Source organism: Trachypithecus francoisi, unplaced genomic scaffold, assembly GCF_009764315.1.
Source record: "Trachypithecus francoisi isolate TF-2019V2 unplaced genomic scaffold, Tfra_2.0 Lachesis_group4, whole genome shotgun sequence".
Taxonomy (NCBI): Eukaryota; Metazoa; Chordata; class Mammalia; order Primates; family Cercopithecidae; genus Trachypithecus; species Trachypithecus francoisi.
In genome coordinates this window covers 124,721,100-124,743,299 of record NW_022681469.1, presented here as the reverse complement: position 1 = coordinate 124,743,299, position 22,200 = coordinate 124,721,100, and the positions used below count along the sequence as shown (strand labels likewise).

Genomic DNA, 22,200 nt, shown 5'->3' with positions numbered 1-22,200 from the left:
TCCTGCACAGCTGTAAGAAGAAGGACATCATGGATGGAGCTGGAGGCCATTATCCTAATCGAATTAACGCAGGAACATCCAACCAAATACCGCGTGTTTTCACTTATAAGTGGGAGCTGAACATTAAGCACATATCGTCACAAAGAAGGAAACCATAGACACTGACTGGGGCCTTCTTGAGCGCAGAGGGTGGGAGGAGGGTGAGGATCAAACAACTACCTATCAGGTACTATGCTTATTACCTGGGTAATAATCTGTGCACCAATCTGCGCTCATTGAGGTGTCAATTACCAATACAGGTAATACACAATTCACCTATATAATAAACCTGCACATGAACCCCTGAACCTAAAACCAAAGTTAAAAGAAGAAAAATAAAAAATAAAATAGACCAGGCGTAGTGGCTCAAGGCCGGGCGCGGTGGCTCAAGCCTGTAATCCAAGCACTTTGGGAGGCCAATGGGGGGTGGTTCACAAGGTCAGGAGATTGAGACCATCCTGGCTGCCACGGTGAAACCCCGTCTCTACTAAAAATACAAAAACAAAATTAGCCAGGTGTGGTGGCGGGCGCCCGTAGTCCCAGCTGCTCGGGAGGCTGAGGCAGGAGACTGGCGTGAACCCGGGAGGTGTTGCTTGCAGTGAGCCGAGATCGTGTCACTACACTCCAGCCTGGGTGACAAAGCAAGACTCCTTCTCAAAAAATTAATTAATTTTTTTTTTTTTTTTTGAGACGGAGTCTCGCTCTGTCGCCCAGACTGGAGTGCAGTGGCCCGATCTCAGCTCACTGCAAGCTCCGCCTCCCAGGTTCACGCCATTCTCCCGCCTCAGCCTCCCGAGCAGCTGGGACTACAGGCGCCCGCCACCACATCCGGCTAGTTTTTTGTATTTTTTTGGTAGAGGCGGGGTTTCACTGTGTTAGCCAGGATGGTCTCGATCTCCTGACCTCGTGATCCGCCCGTCTCGGCCTCCCAAAGTGCTGGGATTACAGGATTGAGCCACCGTGCCCGGCCTAATTAATTAATTAATTAATTAAATTAAATAAAGGCCAGGCATGCGGGCTCATGCCTGTAATCCCAGCATTTTGGGGGGTCGAGGCGGGAAGATCACCTGAGGTCAGGAGTTCAAGACCAGTCTGGCCAACATGGTGAAATCCCATTTCTACTAAAAATATAAAAAATAGCCAGGTGCAGTGGCACGTGCCTGTAATCCCAGCTACTTGGGAGGCTGAGGCAGGAGAATCACTTGAATCTGGGAGATGGAGGCTGTGGTGAGCCGAGATCATGCCACTGCACTCCAGCCTGGGCAAAAAAGCGAGACTTCATCTCAAACAAATAAATAAAAAACAAAAAATAGGGAGTGAAGACAGAATGTATGTGATCCCACAGTCTGGTGGTACAGGGGCGTCGGTGGACAGGACTGTGCTGCTGGGGAAGAACCCAGGAGCCCCCTCCTTGCTTCAGGGATCAGAGACAGCCACACAGTGCTGCCTGCTAAGCAGTTCCCACCATCACCACCAAGCCTGCAGAGCCTCACACTCAGACCTTTCCTGCCAGGTCACTGCAAAACAAAATGAATCATTTCTGGAGATCTAATGTACAGCATGGTGGCCACAGTTAATGATACAGTATTGTAGACTTTTAATTTCCTAAGAGGATAGATCTTAAATTAGACCTTCTCACCAGCCCCCACACACAGTGGTAATTAGATGGAGGTAATGGATGTGTCAATTAGTGTGATTTTGGTGCTCGTTTCACAATGTATATGTATATCCAAACCTCACCTCACCTGTATACCTTAAACATGTAGTTTTTTTTTTTGTTTTGTTTTGGTTGTTGTTGTTGTTGTTGTTGTTGTTGTTTTTGTATGAGACAGAGTCTTGCTCTGTCACCTGGGCTGGAGTGCAATGGCATAATCATGGCTCACTGAAGCCTTGAACTCCTGGGCTCAAGCGATCCTCTTGCTTCAGCCTCCTGAGTAGCTAGGATTACAGGTTCACACAACCACACCTGGCTAATTTTTTATCTTTTGTAGAGTTGGTGGTTTTGTTATGTCACCCAGGCTGGTTTTGAAATCCTGGGCTCAAGTGACCCTCCTGACTTGGTTTCCCAAGTCACTGGGATTATACGTGTGAGCTAATTTTTTATTTTTTGTAGAGACAGTGTCTTGGTATTTTGCCCAGGCTGATTTGAACTCCTGGGCTCATGTGATCCTCCTGACTCGGCTTCCCAAGTCACTGGGATTACAGGTGTGAGCCACCAAAATCTGTATATGTCAATAACATCTCAATAAAGCTGTTAAAACTAAATCTGCGGGTATAAAAACTAAACCACAAATGCCTTTGTTAGACAGACGGGGTCTGTCTTGCTCTGTTGCCCAGGCTGGAGCGCAGTGGTGCCATCATAGCTCACTGCAGCCTCGAACTCCTGGGCTCAAGCCATCCTCCTACCTCACTCTCCAGAGTAGCTGGGACACAGACATGCACAACCACGCTTGGCTAATTTTTTATTTTTTGTAGAGACAGGGTCTTGCTCTGCTGCCCAGGCTTATCTTGAATGCCTGGCCTTAAGTGATCCTACCACCGTGGCCTCCTAAAGTGTTGGGATTACAGGCGTAAGCCACTGTGCCTGGCCTGAAAATATTAATTGAAGGAGATCATTTAAGAAAAATTTAAGAAGAGAACAAAACTGAATGGCAGTGGGAACCACCCTCTCCAGCTAATGCCCACAGTGGGTTGCCAAGGCATGAAATCTATCAGCCAACTTTTAGAGAGGGGAAAGCCTAGGTTTCCCTACCTAAGGAGGGGTGACAGTGCAGCTCATGCATCTCCCAGGGACAGGGCGGAGTAAACAAATCTGTCATTCATCAGCTGTAAGAAGCTTTAAATATACCCCACAGATGATCAAGCAGCTCTGCTCACAAACGTGGACACACCAAGAGGAAGGGACACCATGTCACAAACCTTGATTCCTAGTTCAATATTTTCTCCTCCATACACATCCATGCCAGGATCCAGAAGACCGATTTCACCGAAGAACTTCCTGTTGACCACAAACGAACAGCCTATCATGGCTGGGGTCCTGCGGGAGGGAGAAAGAAAGGAAGCTCATTGAGGTGTCAGCACCAGAAGCCCTTCCATTGGTACCGTCCTAGCATGTACTGGGTTCCAGTCTAGCAAATCAAGTCACTTCCCTCAATTCCCACACCTCCTCTCTCTGTAAGGTTGTCTTTTTTTTTTTTTTTAAGTCAGAGTTTGCTCTTGTTGCCCAGGCTGGAGTGCAGTGGTACCATCGTGGCTCACGGCAACCTCTGCCTCCCGGGTTCAAGCGACTCTCCTGCCTCAACTTCCTGAGTAGCTGGGATTACAGGCATGCGCCACCATACCCGGCTAATTTTGTACTTTTAGTAGAGATGGGGTTTCTCCATATTGCTTAGGCTGGTCTCAAACTCCCGACCTCAGGTGATCCGCCCACCTCAGCCTCCCAGAGTGCTGGGATTACAGGCTTGACTCACCAAGCCTTAGCTTCAGAAGCATCTAGGGATAATGTGGCTCACTTGTAGATGGTGTAAGGGCTGGTTTCATGTATCCCATGGCGTCTGCACACATAGGAAGTGGTCCCTGCTGCACTCTGTTGACAGCTGAGTGATAGGATGGGGATCCTTGTGCAGTCTCAAAGAAGCTTGGAGGTGAGAAGCAAGATGCATCACTCCCCACCCCAGGAAAAAGAGAATGAGCAAGCTAGGAGTGCAACGGGAAACTGGAGAGAAGGAGATTGCAAACAAGGGCTCCAACTTCCATGTTATGGTGGGAGAAAGTGGACCAGGGTGGGGTCTTTAGAAAAGGGTGAAGACTCAGGGAGGAAACACATCCTAGTGCCTAGAGGCATCCATCAGAAATGGCAAGGAGACCACCGCAGCCCGCAGAGAGGAGGTCTCAGCAGGACAGACAGAGAGCATCTGTAGAGTAACCATGAAGTCGGGACAAAGGATTATTTTATTTTTATATAAATTCATCCCCTTGGTTGTTTTTTCTGGGGAAGGCTAAAGGCACAAGTTGACCTATTGAAAATTAGAGACAAGAATCATGTGAGGCAACCTGTCAGAACAACTATTATTAAAAAGTAAAAAAGGCCGGGCGTAGTGGCTCACGCCTGTAATCCCAGCAGTTTGGGAGGCCGAGGCGGGCGGATCACGAGGTCAGGAGATCGAGACCATCCTGGCTCACACGGTGAAACCTTGTCTCTACTAAAAATACAAAAAAATTAGCCGGGCGCAGTGGCAGGCGCCTGTAGTCACAGCTACTCGGGAGGCTGAGGCAGGAGAATGGCGTGAACCTGGGAAGTGGAGCTTGCAGTGAGCCAAGATCGCACCACTGCACTCCAGCCTGGACGACAAAGTGAAACTCTGTCTCATTAAAAAAAAAAAAAAAAAAAAAAAAAAAGAAAAGTAAAAAAACAAAAACAAACCAAACAAAAAACCACCAGATGTTGGTAAGGTTGTGGCGAAAAGGAAACACTTATACACTGTGGCTGGCAGTGTAAAATAGTTTAGCCCCTATGGAAAGCAGTTTGGACATTTCTCAAAGAACTGAAAGTAGAACTCCCATCCAACCAAGCAATCCCATTAATGGGTATACACTCAAAGGAAAATAAATCCTTCTACCAAAAAGACACCTGTATCCCCATGTTCATTGCAGCAATATTCACAATAGCAAAATCATGAAATCAACCCAGGTGCTCATCCATGGTGGACTGGCTGCAGAAAATGGAATACTATACAGCCAGGAAAAAGGAACAGCATTGTGCCCTTTGCTGCAGCACGGACACAGGTGTTCAACACTAGTGTGGAAAAGTTGTTTTCCAGATTTCAGTCCAGGGATCAACTTCATCAGCATCAACCCAGCAACTCCTTAGAAAATGCAGCTTCTGGCCAGGCTAACAAGCAAATTAATGCAGGAACAGAAAATCAAATACCGTATGTTCTCACTTGTAAGTGAGAGTGAAACATTGGGTACACACGGGCTTAAAGATGGTAACAATAGACAGAAACTCCAAAAGCAGGTAGGGAGGGAGAGGGGAGAGTTGAAAAATTACGTATTGGGTACTCTGTTCACAATTTAGGTGATAGGATCAACAGACCCCCAAACTTCAGCATCACTTAATACACCCATGTATCAAATCTACACATGTACCTCTTGTATCCAAAATTCTTAAAAAATCACGTGAGAGCTGCGCGCAGTGGTAATCCCAGCACCTTGGGAGGCTGAGGCAGGCGGGTCACAGGGTCAGGAGATCGAGACCACCCTGGTCAATATGGTGAAACCCCATCTCTACTAAAAGTACAAGAATTAGCCAGGTGTTGTGGTGCATGCCTGTAGTCCCAGCTGCTCGGGAGGCTGAGGCAGGAGAATTGCTTGAACCTGGGAGGCGGAGGTTGCAGTGAGCTGAGATTGCGCCACTGCACTCCAGCCTGGGCAACAGAGTGAGACTTCATCTCAAAAATCAATCAGTTAATTAATCATGTGAGACAATACAACACATGTATATATGTGCAGGGATTGACGGGAATGCTGTATTATTCTACCACGTTCTTTGCAATGTTGTATGATGTATGGGACCATGTGTTGTAAATGAGAAAAACCATACTGATAAATATTAAGTATTGTATTACATTGCGCATTGTAGCATAGTATCAATAGATAATTTATTATATCTTTTTGCCCTTGTTTCCAGACTTTATAGGAACCCTTATATAACACATTCATTGAGTAAATATTTTCTCAGCATTTATCAAATCATGCCCTTTTCTATAGCTGGATGTACTCTAGATCCCAGATGCAGCTGGAGACCACTATCCTAAGCAAATTAACTCAGGAACAGAAAACCAAAGACTGCATGTTCTCACTTGTAATTTGGAGCTAAGCATTGGGCATACATGGAGATAAAGATGTCTACGGCATTTTGCTGGTGCTGTAGAAGGTGGGAAAACAGAAGAGATACCTCTGTCATCCAAGCAACTAAGAGTGAATATAATAATAATATAATTATTATTATTGTTATTGCAACTATTTATTGAGCAATTTCCTGTCTCAAGCACAAGGTACAAAGTACTTTCCATGCACATCTCATGTATGCAGAGCCACAACCTACTGAAGGAGGCAGAACCATCCCCATTGAACAACTGAGGCACACGGAGATTAGGTGACCTGAGTCACAGAATAGAGCTCAGCATCTGCCTGGCTTCAAAGCCCTTGGTTTTAGCCCTTTTGCTTAACTGCACGCCTTAGAAAAGGCTTCCTGGAGGCACTGGTAAATGCCCACACTGCCAAAGGCCAGAAACACCACTATGATGCTTCCCCGGGCAAAGGAGACACCTCACGCAGGAGGCCCATTGAAACACCATTGAGGCCGCCAGGAAGCTATTAGGTGGAATTCTTTGGAGTGGAAGTGTGGACTGTAGTCTGAGACCCTCATCGGCCGGTTCTGACTTGTAACTTGACTTTGACCTTTGCATCCGGGTTTCTGATTCCACAAAAAGCCACTAGGTACCCACGTGGTGAGGCAGCAGTGGATGAGCCTCTTCATTCACCTTCAGTGGTGGCACCAAAATGAAATGTGTAGAGCTGAACGCTGGTGCTGCCGCTGGAGACTATAATTGCACAAGTCAATGGAGCACTCTAGATCCCAGTTAAATCTCTACAGGGGGCCGGCGCGGTGGCTCATGCCTGTAACCCCAGGACTTTGGGAGGCTGAAGTGGGCGAATCACAAGGTCAGGAGTTTGAGACCAGCCTGACCAACATGGTGAAACCCTGTCTTCACTAAAGATACAAAAATTAGCTGGGTGTGGTGGTGTGCACCTGTGATCCCAGCTACTCAGGAGGCTGAGGCAGGAGAATCACTTGAACTTGGGAGGTGGAGGTTGTAGTGAGCCAAGATCGTGCCACTGCACTCCAGCCTGGGCGACAGAGCGAGACTCCATCTCAAAAAAGCAAACAAACAAAAACTTCTACAGGGTATTGTTGTGTGGATTAAACAAGAGAAAACCTGCAATGGGCCCAGTGCACAGAGCAGGAGCTCAGTAAGTAATGTGCCTTCACCTTCTTACTGGGAGGTGCCTTCTGTGTTCTTACAGAAATCTCAAGCCAGTCACACTTATGCAAACAGGACCTTGCTTCTGCTAGTGTAGCAGGGCCACCCTGGACTATGCCAGGGAAAAACATGGCTTCTAATGTCCACCATTTCCTCCCAGCTCTTAGCCCCTTTTAGAGAAGCAGCCTGACCTTTAGTCTGGAAAAGCACTTGAATGAATCCATTCCTTGGCCTCAGCTAACCGAACCAGAAAATGAGCACTGATCCCAAGCCTGGTCAAATTATGTTTCCTCTGAAGCTTGGAATTAGGTTTCTCCTGAAGGGGTGGCTTTGGAAATGAAGACAGCTCTAGGAGCTAGAACTCAATAGGCTTATACGTGTTCAGGGCTCAGGCTGCCATTGTGGGCAGTTCCTGAGGGGCTCCATGCACATGGATGATTGAGCAGAAGGAGGAGGCACATGGACAATGGAGACTACATGGGTGTGGGGGTGACTGGCTACCCGGGAACCCTGGCTTTCCATCTGCTGAGAGCCCTGGCTCTGCTCTCTGCCCCTAAGTTATAGGAGGGTCCTTTGTGTCTTTGCAATTGGTCCTTCTCCACATAAACCGTGTTAGATAAGTTTCTGTTTTTTGCACCCAAATGGTGATGATGACCTATGCTAACCCCTCCCACTTACGATCCAGAGCAGGAAAAAAAAAAAAAAAGGTTTATCTCGCAGCCAGAAGAGGAAGGTTGCAGGCAAGATTCCTTCCGGAAGAGCTGGAGTCAGAGTCTACCCAAGACACAGGTACCTAGGTATGCTGGCATCAGCACAGAAGTAGAGGACAGGGAGATGTCCTTGGTGTTAGCTCCATTTTCTTTTTTTTTTTTTTTTTTTTTTTTTTTTGAGACGGAGTCTCGCTCTGTCGCCCAGGCTGGAGTGCTGTGGCCGGATCTCAGCTCACTGCAAGCTCCGCCTCCCGGGTTTACGCCATTCTCCTGCCTCAGCCTCCCGAGTAGCTGGGACTACAGGTGCCCGCCACCTCGCCCGGCTAATTTTTTGTATTTTTAGTAGAGACGGGGTTTCACCGTGTTAGCCAGGATGGTCTCGATCTCCTGACCTCGTGATCCGCCCGTCTCGGCCTCCCAAAGTGCTGGGATTACAGGCTTGAGCCACCGCGCCCGGCCAGCTCCATTTTCTAGACAGCATTTGTGAGCACATCAAGAAATTCTGGTAAGTTATAAAAAATCTCCCCAAAAGCCTATGCTTGGAGTCTGAAAGCATCCAGCATTGACAAGAGTGTGTAGTGAAGACCCTGCTCTCAGATTCTGCTTTCTAATCTCTCAGAGGCAAACAGCGCAGTTAAAACCACAGAAAGCGCTCAGGCCACAAACTCTCCCAAAGCAGTGGCTTTGGGCATTGCCCTGTGTGCGGAAAAGTTGTTTCCCAGAGTTCAGCCTAGGGGCCGACTGTACCAGCATCAACCCAATAACTCCTTAGAAAATGCAGCTTCTGGCCAGGTGCAGTGGCTTGTGCCTGTAATCCCAGCACTTTGGAAGGTCAAGGTGGGCAGATCACCTGAGGTCAGGAGTTCAAGACCAGCCTGGCCAACATGGGAAAACCCCCATCTCTACAAAAACAACAAACAAACAAAACACACACACACACACACACACACACTAACCAGGCCTAGTGGCATGTACCTGTAATCCTAGCTACTCGGGAGACTGAAGCAGGAGAATCATTTGAACCCAGGAGGCGGAGGTTGCAGTGAGCTTATCGCACCACTGCACTCCAGCCTGGGGGAAAGAGCGAGACTCTGTTTCAAACAAACAAACAAAAAAACAAACAAAAAAAAAAAGGAAAAAAAGAAAAGAACCAAAAAAATGCAGCTTCTTGGGTCTGGTCCAGAACCAAGGGCTGGGTCCAGAGACGGAACTCAGAGATTTGTGTTTGCACCTGCGGGACCGTGCTGTGCCTGTGGAGCCTTCTACCCCACTGGATGTTCAGGTATCTCCCTGACAGCAGAAAAGTTATGCCTGTCATTTTTCATGGTATTTCCAGCAGCTAGAGCACTCACCAAATACTGCTGAGTGAACGAATGTGCAGAACAGATCTGGGGGAGGACTCCTGGTAGGGAAGAGCGCCATGATGCTTCAGGAACCAACTGGATATCAGGGGAGTGTGTTCTAACTAGGAGTGGGAGGGAGGGATGAAATACGGAGGAGGGGGAGCAGGATGAAGTGCCAGAGACAGGAAGGAGAAGAGAGGAGAGAAGGGGAGAGGAAAGGAGAGAGGAAAGAGGGGAGGAGACAGAGGGATCAGAAGCTCATCACATCACCTTCACTGAGGAGGGGAGTAGACAGTCTTCCTCCTCTTCCAGATCCCTCTCAGTTACCCCTTGGGTAACATCTTTCCCTGTCAAGCAGCCTGATTTTTTTTTTTTTCTTGAGATGGAGTCTCGTCCTGTTGCTCAGACTAAGGTGCAGTGATGCCATCTCAGCTCACTGCAACCTCTGCCTCCTGGGTTCAAGCAATTCTCCTGCCTCAGCCTCCCAAGTAGCTGGGATTAAAGGCACCCACCACCATGCCTGGCTAATTTTTGTATTTTTAGTAGAGACAGGGTTGCATCATGTTGGCCAGGCTGGTCTCGAACTCCTGACCTCAAGTGATCCACCTGCTTCAACCCCTCAAAGTGCTGGGATTACAGGCGTGAGCCACCGCACCCAGCCCAGCCTGATATTTTAATGTAACTGGGTTTTATCTGGATGGTATCTGTGGCTGTGGGTGGTAAGGAGAGAAGGCTTCACAGCATGACTTGCCGTAAGTCCCCTCTCTGGTGGAAACAGCTCTGCTCAGCACATGTGACAGGGTTCTCTATCAGAGTCCTGGGGTTTCTCACAACAAAGTGGCGAGGTCTCCATTTGGTATGTCTTCATTGAAACCAGGACAGGGTTGGTCAGCAGCCCAGAGGTGCCCAGGGGGCCGTGGGAAACCAAACCTCCACCTGTGTCCCAAGCAGGCGCTATCAGAACTTACACATGAAGGGGCAGGAGGTAAGCCCAGTGCAGTAGGGATGTGGAATGAATGTGTGACAATGGTCGCTGTTGGTGTCACAGGAAAATTGTCCTAACTGGCCGGGTGCGTTGGCTCATGCCCGTAATTCCAGCACTTTGGGAGGCTGAGGTATGCAGAATACTTGAGGTCAGGACTTCGAGGCCAGCCTGGCCAACATGGTGAAACCCCATCTCTACTGAAAATACAAAAATAAGCCAGGCGTGGTGGCAGGCACCTGTAATCCCAGCTACTTGGGAGGCTGAGGCAGGAAAATCACTTGAACCTGGGAGGAGGAGGTTGCAGTGAGCAGAGATCATGCCAATATGCTCCAGCCTGGGTGACAGAGTGAGACTCCATCTCAAAAAAAAAAAAAAAAAAAAAAAGAAAAAAAAAAAAAAAAAAAGAAAATTGCCCATCACGACCAAAATCTGCTTACAGAGCCTGACAGAGGCTGGAAAGGAGAGGCTGGGACTGGCCCCAGCAGGTGACCCTCCCTGGAAGCAGAAGCAGAAAGCCACTGTTCTGCAAACACCAAGCCTTCCCTACAGTGCTAGAAGCTGGCAAGACCCCTGCCAGGTGGCTAATGTCTAACTGGTGATCACTGTGGAGGACATTAAATAATGAAAGGACATATCACCCTGGCAGGGTGGCTCATGCCTGTAATCCTAATACTTTGGAAGGCTGAGACAGGAGGATCGCTTAAGTTCAGGAGTCTGAGACCACCTCGGGCAACAAAGCAAAAATTACAAAAATCCCTGTCACTACACAAAATAAAAAATTAGCCAGGTATGGTGGCTCACACCTGTAATCCCAGCACTTTAAGAGGCCGAGGTGGGAGGCTTGCTTGAGCTTAGGAGTTTGAGGCCAGCCTGGACAACACAGGGAGACCCTGTCTCTACGAAAAATAAAAAATGAGTCAGGTGTGGTGGCATGCGTCTATAGTCCTAGCTACTTGGGAGCCTAAGTTGGGATGATGTCTTGAACCTGGGAGGTTGAGGCTGCAATGAGCTATTATCGCACCACTGTACTCCAGCCTGGGTGACGCAGTGAGACCCTGTCTCAAAAATTTTAAGAAGAAAAAAAAGAAAAGACAAATCTGCCCATGGGCAGGCCAGCCAGTGCTGCTGGTGAGCTCAGTGGGCACCTTCTTTGTATTCTGGAGCTACCTGCCTGGACTGATAAACGAGGGGCTGTCTTGTCCTCTGACTGGGGAGGGGCAGTCCTCCAACAGAAAGCTACCGCCCATCCCATCTGGCACCTGCCTCGTGAGTGGCAGGTTAGCCACTTCATCCTGACAATCAGAAGCAAAGCACGGCCCTCGCTTCCCCTCCAAGGCGTCCCCACCACCGGCCCAGCCACGGAAGCTGCAGTTGATACCACCTGGGGCCTGATGAGACCTGAGAACATGAGTCTCCAGCCTCATCCTTCAAACTCAACAGCGATTACGACCATGAGTACAAACATTTCAATTTAAAATCATTCAAAAATGACAATCATATTAAGGGATCTGCCAAAGCCTAATAGCTCCATTACAGAAGAGAACAGAAATTAAAAATAATCACTTATTGTTGCTGTTACAGAAATATATGCAACATACACAACAGTTTCCACTGAATGACAGAAAAGCAAAGGAATAGACAGTGAGGAGAGGGTGGCGGCCCCAGAGATTGGCACCAAGACATATACAGCTTTCTCGAGCTCCTTGTGTTTTCTTTTCATAGGTGACAAAGGGCTCATCTGAATTCTAGATGCTTCCCCTCCTCTACATCCTTCAATGGCTCACTATTCCCTTCTGAATTAAGTACAAGTTCTTCCTTGGCATCTCTGCCTCTCTCAATTCCTTTCCAGCCATCAACCTGATAAATCCTTTGGCCTGGCTACTCTACACCAGGGGTCCTCAACCCCCAGGCACTGGACCATGGACCAGCACCAGTTCGTGATCTGTTAGGAACCAAGTGGCCCATCAGGAAGTGAGCAGCAGGCAAGTGAGTAAAGCTTCATCTGTACTGACAGATGAGGTTTCCTATTACTTGCATGACCGCCTGAGCTCCACCTCCTGTCAGATCAGCAGTGGCATTAGATTCTCATAGTTGTGCAAACCCTACTGTGAACTGTGCATACAAGGGATCTAGGTTGCAAGCTCCTTACGAGAATCTAATGACTGATGATCTGTCACTGTCTCCCATCACCCCCAGAAGGGACTGTCTAGTTGCAGGAAAATAAGCTCAGGACTCCCACTGATTCTACATGATGGTGAGTTGTAGAATTATTTCATTATATATTACAATGTAATAATAATGATTTCTAGCTGAAGCCTTGTGTCCCTGCGTTGTACGTCAATGAGTGAGGCTGTAGGTATGGGAAGAGCAGGCTCCAGTGGTGGAGAGAAAAGAAGGAGCTAGAAACCAGAGACTGTGAGCCAGGTGCAGTGGTGCACACCTGTAATCCTAGCACTTTGGGAGGTCCGGGCTAGGGGATTGCTTGAGTCCAGGAGTTTGAAAACAGACTGGGCAGCATAGTGAGACCATGTGTTTCTACCAAAAATAATTATTTAAAAAAATAATCAGGCATGGTGGTGCACACCTATATTCCCAGCTACTTGGGAGGCTGAGGCTGGAGGATCACTTGAACCTGGGAGTTGGAGGCTGTAGTGTGCTATTCCACACCACTGCACTCCAGCTTGGGTGACAGAGCGAGACCCCATCTCAAAAAAAAAAAAAAAAAAAAGACAAAAAACAAAAACAAAATCTGCTGATCCATAGCCTGTAAATTAGGGAGTGTCTATCTCCAGAATGCACTAGAAGGCAGCCCCTTTGGACCAATGTCTTCCACCCACCCATCATTCCCCTGTTTGGTGACATTCTCCCACTTGGATGCCTGCTTGTCACCACATGGCTGGCCATCTCAGTCACCTGTTGGGCACAAGTCCTGGTGGTGTCATGTCTTACCCTTGCTTTTCCCCGACACCTATCACCTCTTGACATTCTCTTAGACCCCAGCCACCTGCTGGTCTCTGTTCTCTGGCAGCCACGTCTCCAAATTCTACCATGATGATGGTCCCTGACCCAGGGATCAGGGGCTGACTCTATTGTCTATTTCCTGATTCCCACTGGCCTGCTGGGACTTGCTGCTTTTCTCTGACCTCAGACTCAAACAGCTGCAGTTTCCTTTGGTCTTAGCTCTGCTTCAGCTGTTTGCTAAACACTTCCACATTCCAAAGCCCCGTGTGTAAAACACTCATCCTCACCCCTGGAGTTGTCCTGGTATGAATGAATGTCTGCAAATCCAACCCTCAAGGTGTAATCAGTACTGAGTATTTTGGCAGTACCGCCAACTTCTTTGGCAATCAGTAGGTTGCTTAATGCAAATTCACTAATTTCAGGCTGGGTGCGGTGGCTCATGCCTATAATCCCAGCACTTTGGGAGGCTGAGGTGGGCAGATCACCTGAGGTCAGGAGTTCGAGACCAGCTCGGGCAACGTGGCGAAACCCCATGTCTGCTAAAAATACAAAAATTAGCCGGGCATGACGGTGCATGCCTATCGTCCCAGCTACTCAGGAGGCTGAGGCATGAGAATCGCTTGAACCTGGGAGGCGGAGATTGCAGTGAGCCGGGATCATGCCACTGCACTCCAGCCTGGGCAACAGAGCGAGACTCCGTCTCAAAACAAAAACAAAAACAAAAAGAAATTCACTAATTTCAGTGCATTTTGTTATAATATCAGCAATGGTGAATTCTTTTATACCATTTCCTAATACATTAGAATAAATGCTCATGCAGATATTACCCTTTTTTAATTATATCACACATCCAGTCTATATCACTGGCACAGGCACCATTATTGTAAGCAAACCGGCAGGGTCTCCAGGGATCATAGGAATTTACTCAATTTGAGCAATCAGCCTGTTTTACAGCCTCCTCTCCTGAAGCCTATTTCTTCCTAAACCCTATATGGTCACCTAGTTGGTTAAAACCAGCTCCTGACAGATCCCCCAGTGATTTATAGATGAACTCAAGTGAACTTTCTCATGACAGTGCTAAACAGAACTACAGCTCTGTTACCATCACATGCAACCTGGGTGCTGGCATGATGGCATGATGGCTCCCTGTGCCTGTGCCACTGGGAACCCTCCTCTGCATGTAGTGACACGCCCTCTCCCCTCTCCATCACCCCATAAAACCCTCCTGTTGCTTTCCTGTGGGAGACACTGCTTTGGAGGATACTCCCCATGCTCTCCTTCCTTGTGACAAGTGATCAGTCCCCTATTGATCAAAGCCTGTGTTCTCCTGGGGAGTTGCTTGTTACTCACCAGGCAAATGGATCCTGTTTTGGAGGGATAACAGTAAGCCACAGTGACCAAAAGACCAGGCAGGGAAGGAGGAGGAGAAAAGATAGGAGCATATCACTCAGGCCGACAGCACCCTTTATTGGGCATCTCAATGCATCTGGTGCTACCTTAGGACAATCTGTGATTATTTATTTTTTCTTTTCTTTCTTTTTTATTCCGAGATGGACTCTCACTCTGTCCCCCAGGCTGGAGTGCAGTGGCATGATCTCAGCTGACTGCAACCTCTGCCTCCCGGATTCAAGCAATTCTCCTGCCTCAGCCTCCCTAGTAGCTGGGATTACAGGCACCTGCCACTACGTCCAGCAAATTTTTTGTATTTTTAGTAGAGATGAGGTTTCAACATCTTGGCCAGGCTGGTCTCGAACTCCTGACCTCGTGATTTGCCTGCCACAGCCTCTCAAAGGGCTGGGATTACAGGCGTGAGCCATCGCACCTGGCTGATTATTTCTTTTTTAATTTTAATGTTTAAAATGTATTTATTTTTAATACATAAGACAGAAAAAGAAAACCTGCACTCCAGGCTGGAATGCAGTAGTACAATCTCGGCTCACTGCAGCCTCGATCTCCTGGCTCAAACAATCCTCCCACCTCAGCTTCTCAAATAGCTGGGACTATAGGCACGCACCACCATGTCCTGCTAATTTTTTTCTTTTGGTAGAAACAGGGTCCCACTCTGTTGCCCAGGCTGGTCTCTGACTCCTGGCCTCAAGCGATCCTTACACCATGGCCTCTCAGAATGCTGGGATTAAAGCTGTGAGTCACTGTGCCTGGTTGGTTCATGATTACTTCTAATCCTCAAAGCAGCTCTATTTGGTAGATATTATTAGCCCTGTTTTCCAACTGGGGCTCAGAGGTTCAGTAACCTGACCAAGGGGAAACATACGCAAATAAGTGCAGAGTTAGGGGCAACCCAGCGGGCCTCTGATCTCTCATGCTTCCCAGGTACCCAACTACCTCCCAGACTAGATCATCTCACAATGGCAGCAGCTAAGAGTTCTTGCACTGGGTGAAATAAGTGATCCCACTTCGAAGATTTCTGGGAACTTGCAGCTGCTAAACACTAAAAATATAATTTTGAGGAAGGAGTTGGCTGGCTTGAATAGAATTCTCAACTGGCACAGTACGGTAATTTAATGCCCAGAGTTCCAATTGCCTCTGCTATACATATAAATACCAAAAGGACAAGTCGGCCGTTTTTTAAAACAATCAGACACTGCATCCAGCTCACAAATAATCTCATAAGAAAACAGGACCCAAAGGCCAGTGCTTTGCCTTTAAGAGGAAGTAGCGCTTTCACCTTTGTTGCTGAAAAGATAATTCATGCTGAAACGGCAACTTCCTTCAGATTGGAAAGTGAACTGTCAAGGAATTAAGAGCGTTTCCTTTTGTAGGATAAAGGAAGCGTTCATCTCTCTGGGGTGTGATTTTTCACAGATGCAGAAAAAAATGCCAGTGGGGATTGAAGTTGCCAGTCTCAAAACGCATTTCCTTGGCTGACTGATTTCTGTCTGGGCTTGTTTTATTAAAACAAAGACCCACGAAACTCCCTAGTAAGATATTCCCTTTAAGCAATTTTCTCTGGAAAATACTTTTACTTTTTGGTAATCATATTTCCTTGAAGCTTTGAGAAACTGATTTGCAAATAAGCGTGGAAGAGTGTTTTTGTAAATGCACTATGCTTCTTAAGAAGTGGTAACACATTAAGCCGTTGTCAGCCACCGATACTTTATATATACTGTGTATATATATTTTAAAGTGTCTGGTGAGCTATCTTGTGAGATGAGACATGGTTGAGAGAATGTTTGGGGAAAAGAAAAAGAGAAAGGTCTAGAATAGGCATCAGCAGCAAACTACACTGCCTATTTTTGTCTGGCCAGAGATTTAAGGATTTTTTTTTTTAACAGATGAACACTTATAATTGATTTGATGATGACGGGAACACTAACTTTGAATCTAAACAAAGCGACGTGTCACCTGTCCACACAAAAATTCGAATGTTCTCATTAGTCGACCCAGACTACAAAAAACAAAAAACAAAAAACACCCAGACTCATTAACGTTACATTTTGGATTTTGTCAATAAAATATTTGTAGAATTCAGGTTTTGCACTTTGCTTATACTTATCCACAAAATAGCCTTGATTTTGCCTAAAATATTAACTATCCAGTACATCAGAGAAAAATTTCACCAACCTCTGTGCTAGAAGATGAAGCCGCGGAGGAGAGTACAGTCTCTATGGACTGGGAGAGATCGGCAGAAAGGTGACTATGTTTTTGTTTTGTTTTGTTTTGTTTTTGAGACTTGCTCTGTGGCCCAGGCTGGAGTGCAGTGGCATGATCTCGGCTCACTGCAACCTCTGCCTCCTGGGTTCAAGCCATTCTCCTGCCTTGGCCTCCTGAGTGGCTGAGATTACAGGCGCCTGCCACCACGCTCGTCTAATTTTTGTTACTTTTAGTAGAGACGGGGTTCCACCATGTTAGCCAGGATGGTCTCGATCTCCTGACCTCAAGTGATCCGCCTGCCTTGGCCTCCCAAAGTGCTGGTATGACAGGTGTGAGCCACCACACCTGGCCATTTCTTTCTTTCTTTCTTTCTTTCTTTTTTTTTTTGAGACAGAGTCTCACTCTGTCACCAGGCTGGAGTGCAGTGGCGTGATCTTGGTCCGCTGCAACCTTCATTTCCCAGGTTTAAGAGATTCTCCTGCCTTAGCCTCCTGAGTATTTGGGCTCACAGGCACACGCCACCAGGCCCAGTTAGTTTTCGTAATTTTTACTAGAGACAGGGTTTCACCATGTTGGCCAGGCTGGTCTTGAACTCCTGACCTCAGGTGATCGCCTGTCTCAGCCTCTCAAAATGCTGGACCACAGACATGAGCCACTGCACCCAGCTAGGAAGGTAACTCTGAAAGAATGAATGGGGACTCAGGTGAAGAGAAAGACTTGAAAGACTGATCAGCCTCCTTTTCATCAAAAGGAGGGCAATAATCCCTCTTCAACTTCCAGGGCTGACGCAAGAACAACTTTGATAAAAGCTTTAGGATGTACATTTGAGAACAGCATCAGGCTAGCAACATCAACAGTGTTCCGAAAAGAAAGAAATTCGAATATTGAGATTTCCGCATGGTAGAGAAGTTTTCTGAGAATGTTTTAGGATATCCTATATCAATGCAGGCACTATGGGATAAAACAAAATGCAAAGAAAGTAATTGAGACCAGATGTGGTGGTTCACACCTGTAATCCCAGAGCTTTGGGAGGCTGAGGTAGAAGGACTGCTTGAGGCCAGGAGTTCGAGACCAGCCAGGGGGCAACATAGAGAGACCCTATCTCTACCAAAAAAAAAAAAAAAAAAAGGTAGCTGGGTGTGGTGGTGTGCACCTGTAATCCCGGCTACTCTGGAGGCTGAGGAGGGAGGATCGCTCGAGCCCAGGGGTCTACAGCCTGGGCCACAGAGAAAGAACCTGTCGCTTTAAAAAGGTTAAAAATAAAAATAAATAATTGGGAATTAGAAGACAAAGAGCAAAAAAGATCATGTCAAGAGGGCCATGTGCAGTTACTCATGCCTGTAATCCTAGCACTCTGGGAGGCCAAGGTGGGTGGATCACCTGAGGTCAGGAGTTCAAGACCAGGCTGGCCAACATGGTGAAACCCTTGTCTCTAATAAAAAATAAAAAATAAAAACAGCTGGGTGTGGTGGCTCACATCTGTAGTCCCAGATACTCGGGAGGCTGAGGCAGGAGAATCACTTGAGCCCGGGAGGCAGAGGCTGCAGTAAGCCGAGACTGCGCCACTGCACTCCACCCTGGGTGATGAAGTAAGACTCTGCCTCAAAAAAAAAAAAAAGATGATGCCAAGGATAAGTTTAGGAGACAAAAATGCAGGCTTTGACATATTATATATTTAATAAGAGTGTACCAAAAATTCAGCTCCAAGTTCTTTCATCCCAACTGTAGACAGAATCGTTGGATGGATCTGCAGTGTCTAAAAGATTTTTTATAAGACAGGGATAGTTACTTGACCACTAAGACCCAAGAGAAATTTCTCTACTGAGTGACTTGGTCTCCTTAACCAAGTCTCCTTAACACCCCACTTCAGCAAATACAATAAGCTCCGCAAATCTGATTTTTAAAATGCTTCTAAGCACTGGCCTATGATGTTTACCAAGGACAGTCAGATGTCAGCAACTGTTCTTGGGAACAAATGAGATTCAGATAAGAAGACAGCTTTCTGATGGCCTTGCGTATTTAAGGGCTACAGTAGCAGCAAAACAGTTGTAAGAAAGTAGTCAAGTAAAAGAGTGTAATAATTTATTTTGAAACATATGAATGGGCTTTTTCTATGCTGGATTTGCCATCTCATCCAGAGGCAGCTGTAGCCTTGATCTGGGGGAAGACTGCCAGAGCTGAGATAGAAAGAAAAGCAAAGGAGATGTTAATTTTCTGTTGTGACTATAAAATAGATTCCTGAAGTTAACTGCTGAAGCGATAGTCTCTAAGCCCGGATTTCAAGTGCATGAGCCGTGCATCAGAGAGACAAAAGCATTTGCTAAATTCCAAAAGCCTCCCTTTAGATATTAAGGACAGCAGACCGGTGAAGCCAGAGGATGGTGGCTGTGACAAAGCCATGGGGCTCACTGCTGGCTCACCTTACAATCAACGGGGGAACCTTGATAACTTACCTGTGTTCAGTGCACTCCCAGACTGGTTTGATGGGTCTACATCCACATTTGATTCTAAAGCACAACCAGGGTTGAGAATCACTGGCGTAAGGGGTAGTTCCAACCCCCAAAAAGGCTGATATAATTTGGATGTTTCTCCCTTCCAAATCTCATGTCGAAATGTGATCACCAGTGTTATAAATGGGGGCTGATGGGACGTGTTTGGGTCATGAGGGCAGATCCCTCATGAATGGTTTGGCACTCTCCCCATGGTAATGAGTTCAAAGTAATGGTAATAAGACAAAGCTGTTGGGCTCACTGATGGCTCACTTTGGGATCACCTGGGGAATCTGGAAAAATGACCTGTGTTCAGGCGCACTCCCGGACACTGGTTTGACGAGTCAACGTCAGCATTTGATTCTCAAGCACAATTACGGTTGAGAAGTACTGACATATGGGAAAGTTCCAGTGCCCAAAAGGCTGAGACAATTTGGATGTCTGTCCCTTCCAAATCTGATGATGAAATGTGATCACCAGAGTTGGAGGTGAGGCCTGATGGGACATGTTTGGGTCATGAGGACAGATCCCTCATGAATGGTTTGGTGCCTTCCCTGTGGTAATGAGTTCAGCAAGAGCTGGTTGTTAATGAAGACTCTGGGACCTCCGTTGTCTCTCTTGCTCCCTCTCTCACCATGTAATGCTGGCTCCCCCTTCCCCTTCTGCTAGGATTGAAGATCTCTGAAGCCTTCACCAGAAGCCAAGCAGATGTTGGCGCCATGCTTTTTGTACAACCTGCAGAACCATAAACCAAATAACCCCCTTTCCTTTATAAATTATCTAGCCTCAGATATTCTTTTAGAGCAATGCAAAACAGACAAACACAGAAGCTAAATCTCCCTGGGCTGGGGAATAAGTCTGGAGAGAGAAGAGAAGACATAAGGGAAGGTCTCTCCCGGGGGAGTTTCAGCCTCACCCTACTGCTCACGTTGGAACTCAGGGAGCGGTAGAAAAATCTGCAAATGGGTTTGAGGATGGGAAGGCAAAGAGATGGATGTTTTGCTTCCTGCCTAGCACTCTGGCGGGAGGCAATGGTCTTGCAGCATGCTGTGGGCAGTGGGGCAGGAATGGTGGAGTGATGTTTAGGCAGAGAGAGGACCTAAAATAATGCTCTAAATGCCCACAGCCAGCTCCTGGCCTGTAGGAAGTCCTGAAGTTCCCAAGTACCCCAGGCGAAGGGGAGGTGTATTAGTCAGTTCTCACACTGCTAATACAGATATACCCCAAGACTGGGTAATTTATAAAGGAAAGAGGTTTAATGGACTCACAGTCCACATGGCTTGGGAGGCCTCACAATCATGGCAAAAGGCAAAGGAGGAACAAAGTCACATCTTACATGGTGGCAGGCAAGAGAGCATGTGCAGGGAAACTGCCCTTTATAAACCCATCAGATCTCATGAGATTTATCCACTAACATGAGAACAGCATGGGAAAAACCCGTCCCCAGGATTCAATTACCTCCCACTGGGTCCCTCCCACGACACACAAGAGCTACAATTCAAGATGAGATTTGGGTAGGGACAGAACCAAACCATATCAGGAAGCAAAGAACTAGACAGGCTGGTTCACAAAGGGAGTCAGGGGACAGGAGGGTACCACCTGGGTGAATATCTTGCCTGAAGTTCAGCAGCAGGGCCAAGGACATTGGCTATGAATACAGAAGGGACAAAATTCAAGATTGGGAGGTGTCAACAGAAGCCAGAAAGGTCCCAGAAGAAAGGTCACAGCGCAGACACCTCTGTCATTGCCCCGAAGCAGCACCAGCTTCCTTTGCTCCCAGGCACTATTTAAGAGGAAAGCTGGGAGAAGGAGAACTTTCAAGGGGGAAGAGCAGCCCTTACAAATAACAGCCTGTCGAAATCTCGATTTAATGGAGCAATTGTCCTGAAAGAGATGAAGTTTTCAACTGGAAGAAACTGAGTTACCTTGAAACAAAAAGATTAGTTTTCTTTGCCATCATCGGTGAACACGAGGGCTGGCGAGCAAGTTGAATTCTTATTTGGAAAAATAAAGTCACCCTTTCTTACATCTGACTTGCAACTAAAATTTAAATTGTGTTACAGGTTTTAAATTATTGTAGAAGAACGAACAGAACTCTGAGACACCAACAGATACTTAGAGGGGAAGAAAAAGAACAAGGATTCAATATGAAAAACAACTTTTCTGGAAAGTAATTTGGCAATCTGTCTCGCATTAAAAATATACATGTCTTAGACCTAGAAATTCTACTCTTAGGAATTTATCATAAAGGATAATAATGACTTCTGCCTCTGAGAATGTCAGATGATGTAATTTGGACCAACTCTATAGCCTAAAAAAAACCAAAGTAGCTGGATAATTTTTTCTTTTTTTAAGAGACAAGGTCTTGCTCTGTCCCTCAGGTTGGAGTGCAGAGTGCAGTGGTGCTAACATAGCCTACTGTAGTCTCAACCTCCTAGGCTCAAGCAATCCTCCCATCTCAGCCCCCCAAGTAGCTGGGACTACAGGCACATACCACTACACCCAAATAATTTTTGCATTTTTTTTTTTTTTTTTTTTTGAGATGAAGGCTTGCTATGTTGCCCAGGGTGGTCTCAAACTTCTGAGCTCAGGCAATCCGCCCATCTCGGCCTCCCAAAGTGCTAGGATTACAGGCATGAGCCACACACCAGCCTGCGTAAAATTTTTTGATCTTAATAAAACCACCATAGATGAACAAAATGAAAATTATTAAGCTGAACTCTGGCTGAGACTGGAAAAGGGAGACAGATGCCCAGCAACCCAGCAACTGGGTTTCCTTCTACCTTGAGGTGTGTTCCAGTTCACAAAGTGGGACTGAGGCTGGAGTTGCACTTCTAGCTACCTCAAAAGGCCAGAAAGTCAAGAGTTGGATTTCAGTGCCCACTAATAATGGGTAACCTGGTAAACCACCCTTCATTTTTGGCTAAAACACGAAAGGTCTGCCCTTAAGAGTAACCTGGTGGGCTGGGCACAGTGGCTCACCCTTGTAATCCCAGCACTTTGGGAGGCCGAGGT

General features: G+C 46.8%; 1 protein-coding gene across 1 annotated transcript in view; it reads right to left on the bottom strand.

The window, feature by feature from the left end:
- The window catches only part of GALNT17 (polypeptide N-acetylgalactosaminyltransferase 17), a 619,422-nt gene that overhangs the window by 146,978 nt on the left and 450,244 nt on the right, over positions 1–22,200 (bottom strand). Inside the window, exon 6 of the mRNA XM_033193345.1 lies at positions 2,959–3,076. Coding sequence (XP_033049236.1) covers positions 2,959–3,076 — 118 coding nt within the window. The remainder of the gene's footprint in view (positions 1–2,958; positions 3,077–22,200) is intronic.